The sequence below is a fragment of the Sorex fumeus genome, unplaced genomic scaffold, assembly GCF_029834395.1.
Source record: "Sorex fumeus unplaced genomic scaffold, SorFum_2.1 ptg000094l, whole genome shotgun sequence".
Classification (NCBI taxonomy): Eukaryota; Metazoa; Chordata; class Mammalia; order Eulipotyphla; family Soricidae; genus Sorex; species Sorex fumeus.
In genome coordinates this window covers 17,719,380-17,733,857 of record NW_026606151.1, presented here as the reverse complement: position 1 = coordinate 17,733,857, position 14,478 = coordinate 17,719,380, and the positions used below count along the sequence as shown (strand labels likewise).

General features: G+C 48.5%; 1 protein-coding gene across 10 annotated transcripts in view; it reads right to left on the bottom strand.

Moving 5' to 3' along the window:
- Window positions 1–14,478, bottom strand: part of CARMIL1 (capping protein regulator and myosin 1 linker 1) — a 362,886-nt gene that overhangs the window by 196,661 nt on the left and 151,747 nt on the right. For all 10 annotated transcript variants that reach the window (XM_056132249.1, XM_056132250.1, XM_056132255.1 and 7 more), the window contains exon 5: window positions 12,155–12,276. In XM_056132249.1, the coding sequence (XP_055988224.1) occupies window positions 12,155–12,276 (122 nt within the window). The remainder of the gene's footprint in view (window positions 1–12,154; window positions 12,277–14,478) is intronic.

Genomic DNA, 14,478 nt, shown 5'->3' with positions numbered 1-14,478 from the left:
TAAGGAGCCCCTTTATTGATCTTCCCTTTGTAAAAAGCAAAGAAAACATCTAGCCCTGCAGGCTCCATTTCGTGATCTGGCAATATCAGACTGTATTCAAATCCTTAGAAAAGTGGCTTACTTAGTTATTTGCTAGGCTATAAATGACCATTCCCCCCAAAAAGAAATTATGCAAGTACAAATCTCCTCTTCTGTGTTCCCACACCGGCATGTGAAAGTCCACTGTGAAATCGCGCATGTCCTGTTGGATAATCTGCCGCACCACCCCCCCTCCAGTCTCTCACTCTGAACTACAATTCCTCTGGGACAGAAAACCTGTGCAATCCAGCCCCCCACCATCCTTCTCCAACCCTAGCAATGCCCTCAGCTACACCAGCAGAGGCGGGGCAGGGTAGTGGTTAAAAGGCCAGTCAAAGACCCCCAAAACTGTCACTATATACAGATCTCAAACACATGATTGGACCTACCCCATGGGGTACAGCAAGTGAGAAAGAGATGAATGACAATAAGGTGATTAGAATAATCCCTGGTGCCAGGAAGTCTCAATAAAGGTCAGCTGACTGCCAGGGTTATCTCAGAGGACTGCTTAATGAACCATTTGCAAATGTATTCATTCACTGCCACTCCCAAGATTACATGATCCAAGTCCGCATTTCCAGGTCCACTCTGAGCAAACAAGTCCTGCCCCTGCCCGCAGAAGGGAGCAGCTTGATGTCCCAACTAGATGACACACCCTACTTGAAGGAAGGTACTACAAGAAGGAGAGCGGGGTGGAGAGACAGAGTGGAGGTGGGAGTCTGAGGCTCACCAACTTCCAGCACCAGCAGCACCTGAGTCCTTCTGCAGGCGTGACCTGATGCAAACCTGGAAGGGGCAATTCTGGCTGGTGGGGGAGGGGGAAGCCCCAGCCCTGTGGAGCCCTCACAGGACCACCTGCTCTGGCTCTTGCATCAAACCCTGGGGCCCAGCAAGCACCCCCCAGAGAAGAGGCCCAGACCCTGCCTGGGAGGTTCCAAACGCAGAGGGGACACTTCACTGATTCTCAGGGTACCACCTTGGAGAAAGCCCTTTGGAACATCCTCCACGTATGAAAGAGAAAAGAGAGCTAACGGGGATGGGAGGGGGCATTTGGAGGGAGAGAGGGTGAGAGTCACTGAGACAGAGACAGAATGCGGAGAGCTGAGAAAGTTTCCACTCCCTGAATTGGGGATGGGGGGCCCAAGACTGGACAGATCTTACAGGCTGAACGGACCCAGGTAACTGGGCAGGAAACAGACCAAGTCAGTCTCCAAACTGGCAGCCCTAGATTTGGAGTTTACTGAGAGGGCGACGGGGAACCACTGAGAGATTTCAGGCGTGGGCAGAGATGGCAGAGCAAGGCGTGGCAGGTGTTTATCGGCACAGGAGCCGAGGGTGCTTCTGAGATAAAGAGAAATGGGGGGACTGGGAGGCGTTCAGGGTCGCTGGTGGCACGGCTCTGGCTTTACCATCCTCTTGGCAGCGGATGTGTGAGGGAAAAAGAGGCAGTTGGCCGGCTGCAGGGCGGCCAGTTTTGCAGGCAGGCAAGCCAGAAAAACAGTGGGGACAGAAGGAGTAGAGAGGACAAGGAGGGACTGGCCTGGAGTGATGGAGGACAGACAGGAGTGGAGGGGGGAGGCCCAGGACGCCCCGTCTGGAGTGTCTGAAAAAGCGCAAAAAAAAAAAAAAAAATCATCTCTTCAGAAAAGAAAATCCCAGAAGGGAATCAGGAATGATTTCAACCCAGGAAAAGCATCTCAAGAAGTTCAGAGGCTCCACTTGGAGGACAAGTGCCAAGGTCCAGAGCTGGGAGGAAAGATATTGGGGGGATGGGGGTGGCTACAATCCATCCCCCGAGACCAGGCCTGAGGCCAAGTGGGGAAGTAGACACTGATGCCCAGTGACATGAGGTCGGACGCTGTCAAAGCACCCACTAGGCACCCACTGTTATCAGTCCTCATTCTAACCTGCCATCAACCTTCGGAGGAGAAGGGTTCCCGACTTCCTGTCTGGCTGGAGGGGCTCCACAGAAAAACGTGCGTAGCCTGAGAAGTTGCCCAGTTGGTGTGTTCCTTTCCCAGCGAAATCTCAGCTCCATACCCAGGCACTCAGGTTTAAACATTCTGCTAGTACTGAGAAGGCACCAGCCTGCATCCCGTTTTGATGGTACATGCAGGCACCATCGGGCAGAACCGGCAAAGTCAAATGTCATGTGCTCTTTCAGGTTCTTGTGGGAATGAACTGGATGTACAAGCACAGTGGGATTTTTCTTAGTTTGACCTGGACACACCTCTGATTAAGTCCCTTGATTCTTAAACATCCATAATTGGAGGACGGGTGGGGTAACGGTGGATTTAAGAAAGGCCATGACAGTGAAATTACAGAAGCTGGCCGAGGGGAATGGTTCAGCCTGATTCAGGATGATCATGCTAGTGACTTGACTTTCTCACCACAAGACAGGGAGGCCAGGCATTATGCAAAGAAAGAGAAGAGGAATTCTGGGGACCTGACCCAGAGGCATTTACGCAGCGAAATTAAGTAAACTTTGGAAAAACCATGCCAAACTTAGATTTCTCTTCAATTGACATCATCTTTCTAAAAGTTTGATTTCAAAGGCACTGCAGGGCAAGCTACTTGAGTGGTACATTAGGGTAACAGTAAGATATTGCAAAGCAAACCACAACACCCAAGAGGAGAGAGAACAAAAGGGAATGCCCTGCCACAGAGGCATGGGAGGATGGGGGGATGGGGGGTGGGAGGGATACCGGGATCCGCGGTGGTGGGAAATGGGCACTGGTGGAGGGATGGGTATTTGATCACTGTATAATTGAAACCCAAGCACAAAAATTTGTAAGTCTACAACTGTACCTCATGGTGTCTCACTAATAAAAAAATAAATAAATAATAATAAAAAAGATACTGCAAAGCAGCAAGAAAATAAGGCAACAATGTAATTTTTTTTATTATGCTGTTATTATGGCAGGGAGCTGGTGAGATAAGTAGGAAGATGGCAAAGTCTAGGATTATGAGGGGGAAAAAATCGTCTCCATGACAGTTTTATAAGCCGGGACCCCCATTTCATTCCAGAAACCACACTGAGCATTCTGATCAGGATGGAGGGGGTATCAGTGGGAGATGGAATTTGAGGGGGCAGATTTCTGTGGCCACCAAGCAGGCAGTTCTCTCGCCTCCAAACCTACTCTTCAGGGGCCAGTGTGAGCACATGGCAGGTGAGGCGCTCGCCCTGAGCACAGTCAATTGGGCTTGGATCTTCAGCATCCCTGAGCCCCACCAGGAGTGGTCCCCTGAGTACAGAACCAGCAGCAAGCCGGGCATGACCCAAAAACACTGTGACACTGTCCTCCCAGTGTTCATCAATTTTGCTTGAGCGGGCCCAGTAACGTCTCCATTGTGAGACTTCTTGTTACTGTGTTTGGCATCTTGAATACATCACGGGTGGCTTACCAGGCTTTGCCATGCAGGTGAGATACTCTCGGCAGCTTGCCAGGCTCTCCGAGAGGGGCGGAGAAATCGAACCTGGCTCAGCCGGGCTGGCTGCGTGCAAGGCAAACGCCCTACAGATGACCCAAAAACAAAACCCAAAATTACAAAACTACTCTTCAAAGGTCTCTGGCTGAACTTCTCCCAGCAGCTCCTCAATGCATCGCATCTCAGCTACTCCTCATTCTTTCTCCAAGAAGCAACCTTTTTAGATTTCAGGACTTAAAGGCTGTCTTGGGGAACAAGGACATTTGTTTACTTCCATGAATCAAAGCAACTGTTTCTCACGCTTTCTGACACCGTGCCCACAAACAATGAACACGAGGAAAACCCACCCCACACAAGTTGTTTTCTGCTGGGAGCAAAATAACAGCAAAGAGCCCATCTGTGTTCAACACACAGCTTCAGTTCGTGCCGGCACAGGGTGGAGGGAGAGAAAGGAGAGGGAAACAGAAGGGAGGGAAGAGAGGGAGGAGAGAGAGAGAAGAGAAGAAAGGGGAGGAAAAGAGAGGGAAGAGAAAGAGAGGGGAAGAGAAAGGACAGAGGAGAGAGAAATCTGCCGCTAGAGGAAAACGCTGTAGTAGGAACACCAAAGCCCTAGAAGATACACAGCAAGACTCACCACCCACTTGCATGTACTTAAACCAACGACATCTCCACTGTGTGCATTTCACCAACACAGGACACAGAAATGAGGTGCGCATGGCAAGGACCAGCGAGCTGGAAGACAAGGCCCCTGTACTCCACATCAATCTCAGACTGAAATTGCCCACGAGGGGGAAAAAAATCTGCGAATTCTTGTAATGCACTTAAATTGATGGATGTAAAATTCAATCCATGTAAAAATTTCAGCTATGGTGACACCATGGCTGATGCCAACCATACAACAAAATGAATGCTACCCGTGGCAGAAAAAAGAGGGGCTGGCAAGGCCTAGGAGTGCCTCCACTTTGGTTTCCACATCAAAACTTATTTCCCTACTTGGCGCCATGGGACCTTTCATTCTCACATCATCTGCCAACTTCGAAAAGGAATCAATACAGTAGTCGCTACAGCAAGGCAAAGTGCGGATCCAACACGCCTACCAGAGCACAAATACCCTGCCAAGGTCCAAACACATCCCCTGTGATGAGACCCATCAGGCATACTGAAAGCATGAGGAAAATCACATCAAATGGTTACTATCACAGCACTGCAAAGATATGTGATTAGCCACAGTGAACAACAACAACAACAAAATTTCAAATTTCAAATTATAGAAACACAATCCAGGCACAGGGTAATAGAGAAAGTTCTGGAAGGTAACTCCCCCCATCTCCCACCACCCCGAGGGTTGGCAGTTTCCTTTCTGAGAGCTGAGTTTCCTTCCCAGACCTTCCAGGAGCTGCCCGCTGCAGTCTGGACAGCTCAGACCTCTGGAGCTCGAACCCCAGCCACTTTTACACACACTGTGGCCTGAATCCACAGTGGACGGTGCTCATGTTATTATTCCCATATGATATTGAAGACACTGAGTCACCGGAGAGAATTCACCAAGAAAGCCTCCACATTATCTGAAGCCTTCCGGCCACACTGGAGCTCTCCGGGCAGATCTCTGAGCTCATCCTGAAAAGTGTCCGCTGAGTCTAGAGCTTGTGGGAAAGGAGCACCCTTGGGTGCATCTCCACCCTCCCCAGCCGGGTCTCACCTTCCCCTCGCACTGACCCCTTCGGGCTTCCAAACTCTACTTAGTTGGATGACTACTGGGCTCTCGGTGACTCCCATAAGGGGATATTTGCACAGTGCCCCTCCTCCTCACCCCTGCTTCCAGCCTGGGCTTGTTCCACATAACTCACTCTGGGCCCCGTCCCGGGGAGAAGATTTCTCAATGAGAGGGAAGCACATGCCAAAGGTGGCTTTCTGGACATCCTGAGTTACATGTGACCATGTCCCCTTCTCTGATTTATTATCTGTGGAACTTACTACCACCCCTGTGAGACTGGACACCCCTGAAAGACCGGGAAAGACCTTTGTCTGCCTGTGGATGCTCGAGTGAACGCTTTCTAAAGTGAACCTCCTTTGTCCTGATGACTTAATAATATGTTTGAAAAGAAAGAAGGGCGGGGGGAGGTAATCTAGCCTGGCTTTGGAGCAGAGCCAAGATACTTAATATTTCAAGAGCTGAAGACCACAGTTTCCTGAGAGGAGCTCCCCGAACATGCCTCTGCAGAAACAGATTGAACAGGAACAAGGATCAAGGCAACTAATCTTTCCTCAGTTTCCCAACTACTGTTCACTATGTCAGGAATGAGTTTGCTAACGAAACACAGTACCACCCAGCCAAAATCAGAACGTTTACAGAACAAAGCTAAAGGTAAAGGTAAAGGCCCTCCCGTTGATCGTCGATTTGCTCGAGCGGGCCCAGTAACGTCTCCATTGGAGACTTTGTTGTTACTGTGTCTGGCATATCGAATACTCTCGGTAGCTTGCCGGGCTCTCCGAGAGGGGCAGAGGAATCGAACTTGGGTCGGCCATGTTGGCTGCGTGCAAGGCAGACGCCCTACCCGCTGTGCTATCGCTCCAGCCCTTAACAAAGCTAAGTGATCCTATTTTTAAATTTAATTTTTAAAGTTTAATCTTAGCATGTTCTTCATTTTTGACATTAAACTTTCCTCATCTCTCAAGGGGGAAAACATCATTTTATAATAGAATAGAAGAAATGAACTTAACTAATATGTGAAGGGAAAAGCCATTGATGTATATATTAATTTTAATTAAATTTATCTTTTCCCCCATGTTCTCTGCATTATGATCCAGTGACCCTCTCGGAGAGCCTGGGAAGCTACCGAGAGTATTTAATATGCCAAACAAGAAGTCTCACAATGGAGACGTTACTGGGCCTGCTTGAGCAAATCGATAAACAACAGGAGGACAGTGTAACAGTGTTATGATCCAGTGAACCGATATTTTTATCATACTGGATTTTTTCTGTGGAGGGTGGGGTACAGTTTGGGGCTGTACCCCAAACATGGTGGGGTACTGGTGCTCAGGGCTTAATCCTGGTGGTGCTTGGGGGGACCTTACAGGCACTGGGAATCAAATTGGGGTCGGCTGCATGTAAGGCAAATGCCTTACCCCTGCACTATCTCTACTGCCCTAAATACTAAATTCTGATGATGAATATAACCCAGAGTTGTATTTGGGTAAAACCAAAACTTCAGCAATTTGCAAGTAGAAAGAATTCCATCGATCTATACCGGAATTTAGATTTTTCTGTCCAGCATGAGTGCATGAACTGAGGAACTGATTCCCGTGGCTGTGATTCCTTGCCTGGTGTTCTTGGTATCTGTTTATTAGACACTTTTCTAGTGAGTAGCTCCCAGCAGAAGCTTCCTGCGCCACTACAGAAAATCAGGCTTGCAGGCTAAACAAACCCACGGTGGAATCAGGCAACACATCTGTGAAACAAATGACTTCAGCAAGGTGTGAAAATTCCCAATCATAATCTCTAACCGATGTTGAGTCGAACATACCACACTACAAAGGGACGGAGCTTGCAGGTTTGATATTATTTATATAAAGGAAATAGTTTCCTGACAGCTCTGACCCAAGACACACTAGGAATGTAGAAGAAAGGATACAATTACCCACTCTCCGTCCTTCCTCGTCACAACACCCAATGCTGGGATAATTGTACATTTCTCCTGCCAAAATCACGTAACACAACCTCAGGAACTTCAAGAACATGCAAGTCACAAAATATTAAGAGTTTATTTTGACAAGCTAACTGTGTGTGTTGGGTGGGAAAGAAAAAGGCAAATCAAGAACATTTAAGTTATTGAAATTCTCTGCCAAGTCATTTTCTACGTGATATTCAGCGCCTTCTTCCACAGCGGTAGCTCCTTCTGAACTGCTCCCTTTCCCTGCCATCTCCGGAAACGCTCCCTCTCCCCTTCAGGCCGTTTCTGCCCAGTGACCCTGTCCTCATCCACCTCCACGAACGCCCAATCATCTACCCTGTCATCTGCTTCCTGGCGCCTCAGCCAAGGCTCACCAGCGTGAAAGCAGAACCATCGTGGTCTAACTTTATGTTCCGGGTCATAACACCCCAAGAATGTAACAGGAACAGAGCGAGCGTGAAAGTTAAATCCAGAACTACAGCGAGTGAGTAGCTGCCACATGCCAAAGACTAGGGATTTAGGATGAATCAAAACACAGGCTGCCTCCAGCAGCTCCCAGACTCCAAGTAAGAACACGGATCACTTATGTTCTTGCACCCCTTTTACCTTCTCAAGAATGCACCAGATTTGTTTCTGCTGTCTGGAGTAATACTCTCCTTTTCCACAGATCTCTTTACTTCTCCTATTGTGAGCAGCACTGAAGAACTGTGCTCCCGTTGTTCACTGATTTGCTCGAGTGGGCACCAGTAACATTTCCATTGTGAGACTTGTTGTTACTGTTTTTGGTATATCGAATACGCTACAGGGAGTTTGCCAGGCCCTGTTGTGCGGGCAGGATACTTTTGGTAGCTTGCCAGGCTCTCGAAAAGGGACGAAAGAATCGAACCCATGTTGGCCACATGCAGGAAAACGCCCTACCCGCTGTGCTATACAAACAATTATTTATAACTCTGCACATCCTCTTCATGAAGTCAGTTCTTCACAGGTGAACTTCTCTGAGAAGTTGTCCACACACACAACCACTGCTTTCTCCTTTGCGAGTTCGCTCCACAATCACAGCTGTCTGCCTTTCTCTGACCAAAGAGTACTTCAGTCCAGGTCACCCATGTCCACTGTTCAAAATATCATGACCACAGGGAACCCTCTTCACATAGAAATTTATTCTTTTGTTAGTCGCTTATGAAACATCAACTACAAGCCTTCAAATATTTTCAGAGAGAGAGGGTTGATTCCCAATGTTAAGTAACTCCATGTCCTAACGTAAGTTTTCTATAGGCAAGACCACTGCTAGACACCAATGTTTAAAACTCTGCCAAGCATACAACAGAACTCTCAAATAATTAATCTGGAAATAAATAAACATGCAGCTATAACGTGATGTGGTATGTGCTATGGGTTCTCTGACAGCGTGAAATCTTGACAGATGAAAGGGCAGAGTTAAGACTATGGTTTTCAGAGCAGGAGCTTGCCAGGATGAGAAGCTGATTGGAAAGCACGGAAAATAGAAAATAAACTCTGGCTGGGTTGCAGAAAAGCGCTGGGTGAGGACTCGGGACGGCCATGAGCTTCTGCATCAAGCTGACCAGCTGAGATTTTTGTCAAGAAGCTCAGACCACAGAGAGCTTAGACCAGGGAGGGTCACTAATGGGATTAGAGAAAACAACTGTGGTGACAATGTGGTCGGTCAGTGCCAAGAAAGGGAATGGAGGCAGAGACCAGTCACTGCCCCGATACAATGAGGCAGTCTGGAGCCAGGCAACAGGAACGGAAAGACAGACAAACCACCACCAGGCCAAGAAACACGGGCAGAACGCACAGTTTGGTGATTAATTAAAAAGGCCAGGAAGGAAGAAAGAGATGAAAGCAGCTCAGCTTTCCACTGGGGAGAAGGAAATGGAAATGGAATGCAATGCAGTGACTATCCAGGATGAAGCCGCTAATTGAGACAGAACATGGAACTCGGGCAGGCTTAAAGGGGAAAGGAGGAAGTTCCGCGGGGCACCCTGAGGGGGAGGTTTGGGGTACCCAGGGGGAAAACAGATGTCCAGTGAGGAGCCCGAGCTGGAAATGAAGATGGGGCATGAGTGAGGCTATCGACAGAGAGAGACAGGTACAAGAAACTGCTGCTGTCGAGACAGAAAACCATTTTCTCTGGGAGAAGAATATAAAAGCATCTAACCCCAAATAAGAAAATCATTACCCCTCCCCCTCCCACACACACAGCCCCCAACACCCTTCAGACTATGAAGCAAAACTGCCATTTTAAAGAAAACAGGGCCGCTAAATATTGCTCTGGGTCTGATAAGCCCTCTTTCAATAACTTTAATCATTTTCTTATCTCATCTGTGTTCATTTAGAATGAAAGGAAGGAAATTATAAGGAAACTCAAGTACAAAGTGACATTCTTCAAGTGGCTTTTAAGGGAAACGGGCCAGAGTTAGTGCTCGCGCCTGACAGCCCCAAGAGTCCTCTGGGGGCTCTGAGGATAATATGGAAACCGTTCCTGAGACAAGGTTTCCTGCTGGCAATTTCCCCACAGCCCTCCTAATTCACTCCTCACCTCACCCCACGGCACCCTCACAACCCCCACTGTGTGACCATAAACCAGTGACCATTTGCCTTCAAAACCCTCGTATGGGGACATTCTACCAATATGGAAGTCAGGGGGCAGCCCCAACTCCCCCTTCCACTTCACAGGACAAGGCTGGTGCCATGTGGCTCCCTCAAGTAAATAGACACCCCCCTCCCTCCCTCCCTCCCTCCCTCCCTCTTTCTTTCTCTTTCCCTCCCTCCCTCCCTCCCTCTCTCCTTCTCTCTCTTTCCCTCCCCCTCCCTCCCTCCCTCTCTCTCTCTCTCTCTGTGTCACACACACACACACAAACACACAACACACACATAAAAGACAAGCAAGAAGACCAGGGCCAGCCCACTCTGGTGCTCACCGTGAAGAGAAGAATATCGGTGAGGAGAGAGAAGCAGGTGTCTGCAAGCCTAAGTGATTGAAAGGAAGTTCCTGCCCCAGGGAGCCCCTTCAGCCACCCAGAGCCTACACAGCAGGAAAGTTAGGCTCTCCTGCTGCCAGGCTTCTCACGAACAGGACTTTCTGCTCGATCCTGTCCCACACAGGGCAATAGGCCCTCCACTTTCCCTTCTGCCACCCCGATCTGAAGCAAGAGGCAGAGCTGGGCGTCCACTGGAGAGGCACAGTCCACAAGCTGTGTGTCCGCATCCTTCAGGAAGTGATTCTGACAATGAACTACCTTTTAGGGCGCTTTCTCGGGTGCGAATCTCTCTGCCTTCAGTTCTGCCCATCAAATCTTTCCCCTTTCCACCAACCCAATAATCACACACAAGTACAGACACTGTGACCCAAGCACAAAATTGTGATTTTAAAGACTGAAGGAAAAAAAAAATGCAAGGGCATATATGGCAAAATTTACTAACATCCTTATGCCTAATGCAGAAAAAAACACTGTCCTCCCATTGTTCATCGATTTGCTCAAGCGGGCCCAGTAATGTCTCCATTGTGAGTCTTCTTGTTACTGTGTTTGGCATATTGAATACTCTCGGTAGCTTGCCAGGCTCTCCGAAAGGGGCGGAGGAATCGAACCTGGCCCGGCCAGGCTGGTTGCATGCAAGGCAGTCGCCCTATGGCTGTGCTATCACTCCAGCCCAATGCAGAAAACTAAGAGAAATAAAAGTGGTTAATATTTTTAATATTTATGTCTTCTTTTTCCTTTTGAAGTTTCTTATTACTAAATGGAGCCCAAGGAGAAAAATGAAAGTCCTCTCTTTTCCATTCACACAGAGCGTGATGTCTCTCTGCCAAGCTAGTCAACCCCTGGCATTCTGCAAAGAGAAGTGAGGAAAATCCACTGCATGGTATGTTGGAGGTTAAAGGCTCCTTTGAGTCTGGAGAGCAGAGGTTAAAGAATTGCCAGAAACCTCCAGACTCACGTTCTCTCAAGAGTAAGACTTGAAAGACTCTCGTTAATGTCTGCAACCCAGCAGTGTGAAGTGGGGTCCCTGGGGGGTCGTGTCTAAGGGAAGGAGGAAAGGGGTGAGAGGGTGTTGGGTTCTCCATGCTGAGGAAGTCTGAGGGAAGGAGGAAGGAGATGAGTGGGTAGTGGGTTCTCCATGCTGAAGAAGTTTGAGGGAAGGAGGAAGGGCATGGGGGGGGGGGGGGGTGTTGGGTTCTTCATGCTGAAGAAGTCTGAGGGAAGAAGGGGATGAGAGGGTGTTGGGTTCTCCATGCTGAGGAAGTCTGAGGGAAGGAGGAAGGGGATGAGAGAGTGTTGGGTTCACCATGCTGAAGAAGTCTGAGGGAAGGAAGAAGGGGATGAGAGGGTGTTGTATTCTCCACGCTGAGAAGTCTGAGGGAAGGAGGAAGGGGGTGGGTGGGTAGTGGGTTCTCCATGCTGAGGAAGTCTGAGGGAAGGAGGAAGGGAATGAGAGGGTGTTGGGTTCTTCATGTTGAGGAAGTCTGAGGGAAGGAGGAAGGGGGTGGGTGGGTAGTGGATTCTCCATGCTGAGGAAGTCTGAGGGAAGGAAGAAGGGGATGAGAGGGTATTGGGTTCTCCACGCTGAGAAGTCTGAGGGAAGGAGGAAGGGGGTGAGAGGGTGTTGGGTTCTCCATGCTGAGGAAGTCTGAGGGAAGGAAGAAGGGGATGAGAGGGTATTGGGTTCTCCACGCTGAGAAGTCTGAGGGAAGGAGGAAGGGGGTGAGAGGGTGTTGGGTTCTCCATGCTGAGGAAGTCTGAGGGAAGGAGGAAGGGGGGGGGGCGGTAATGGGTTCTCCATGCTGAGGAAGTCTGAGGGAAGGAAGAAGGGGGTAGGTGGGTAGTGGGTTTCCCAAGCTGATGAAGTTTGAGAGGAGGAGGAAGGGGGTGAGAGGGTGACGGGTTGTCCTCCTTGCTGGGGAAGTGTCCCCCTGCTCTACTCTCTGCCCAACCCCCTTGGACCCCAGGAAAACTCACAGTGGGGACAGGCCGGGGAAGATCCTCCTCAGGCAGGTGCCGATGTGGGCCAGTACCTCACTCACATCCTCAGGCGATGCCATCTTCATGGAGATGCCACACTTCTCGGTCTCCACAACCATCTGTAAGAACCAGGGTAGACACTTCTTAGCCACTTGCCCAACTCCGCGACGTTGCTCACGGTCAGTCACGGAAACCAGGTACTCATGGCGAGAGATGCTCGCACGTCTCCCACCTCTGAGGAGACTGTCCCGAGAGGGCAGTTCAGGCTTTAAGAATGCCAGGACAGGGCACAGAAAGGAGGAAGGAGGAAGCTGAAGGATCTTCTCAAAGGCCAAACTGCACATTCGAGCAGACATGCCCTCCTTCCAGGGGTGATGGACACCAAATTTCCACATCTACACTTAATTTCACTTAATTTCTCCTTTTCTAAAGAGCTGGTTTGCTATCACGACACTATCTTTGTCTGTGAGTACCCAAGAGCATCAGACAGTTACCTCTGAGTTAAAAACAAAACATGTCTTAGAAAACCAGAGATGTGGTTAAGTGTAGAACACTTGCCTCACCTGTGGTAGGCCCCAGGTTCATTTCCCAGCACCCAGTCGCTAACAGGAATGATCCCCTGCACCCAGTTACTGACAGGAATGGTCCCCCGCACCCAGTCCTGACAGGAATGGCCTCCTGTATTCAGTCGCTGACAGGAATGGTCCTCTGCACCCAGTTGCTGACAGATACGGTCCCCCACACCCAGTCACTGACAGGAATGGTCCCGCACACCCAGTCACTGACAGGAATGGTTCCCCGCATTTACTGACAGGAATGGTCCCCGGCACCCAGTCACTGACAGGAATGGTCCTGTGCACCCAGTCACTGAAAGGAATGGTCCCGCACACCCAGTCACTGACAGGAATAGTCCCTTGCACCCAGTCATGGACAGGTTCCCATAATAATAAATATTTAAAAGATCATCAAAAACAAGGCACCCTGTGAGATGCGCTGATAAACTAATGAAACCTCTTATGACAAAAAAAAAAAAACAAATAAAAATTAAATGCTTATGAAATATTCAACTTTAAAGAAGGGTAATTTGGAAAGGATTATAGGATGAAAACAAAGTAGTAGTTGGCACTAAGCAAAGGCCCACCTCTATAATAAAGGGAGATGACCCACACTTCTACCAAATATGTTGATACTTAATCAAGCTAGACCTATAAATGAATATACACCCAGAAATGGGGAGAGGGCTGGTTGCAACACCTGTGATAAACTGGGAACACATTTCAAATGAAAGGAATCATTGCAAACTCTTTGTTTAGAAGATACCGTTATCGAAAATCTCAAAAATACCCCTCAGTGGCTCTGAAGCCTCACTGCATGAAAATGGCCTCATATTCACCTCCTGCTGGGCCTCAATTTGTACAAAACTATGGTGGCAGGGAAACCACACTTAATGTGAAACTAACCAATTTGATTAACTAAGCAGGTTTTAGATTCGCTTTAGGTTGTCCTAAAATTAGCTAAATTAAAATTGGTAATTACCTGTTTTTTTACAGTGCTTCTGTGAGAAGGAAAAGGAACGCAATTTATTTGTCAAAATGAGATCACAGGAAAAGACAAGTGATGTGGGTCTTAAATGTTTTCCATAAGTATTTCAAGAGGACAGGAGTGATTTGTAGCATCCCCGGATTCGCAGGCATAAAAATACTGAAAGCCAGTGCTTGAGAAGCATCTGCAAACACATACTTAGTACCTATCACCCCCCAGCCACTTAATCGGCTCCCTATATTAAAGAAGAAGAAAAATGTTTTTAATCCAAATTTCCAGCGCACTCCTCAAAAAATAAATAGCACTGCCTTTGAAATTCCTTACGCAGGGACTACACGGGTCATCGAAAAGCTGGTTCAAGAAACATTTGCAAAAGCCGACCCCAAAGGGCCACACATTTTATTCCATCTGGAGACGCTTATTGATCAGCCGCATAACAAGGAGGTATCTAAGGGAAGGTGCCAGAAGGTGGCTCCGCTGGAAGAACACAGTTCCAGTACCTGGAATCACGTGTCCCCTGAACTCCTGGAGTGGATGCTGGGGCCACCAAATACTACAATAGTCACAGTGTCCACCAAAGACTAACACTGCTGGTTCATTCACAACAAGCAATACAAAATCAATTCTTTGGGTTCTGCTTCAGGGCAGGGGTGGGGGTTCGTGATGGCAAGATCCGAAATATGGTGTTGGGAAGGTGTAACGGTGGTGGGATGGGTGCTCAAATATTAAATGTAATCAAATATTGTAAACGACTTTATACATGGTCACTGTCATTGTCC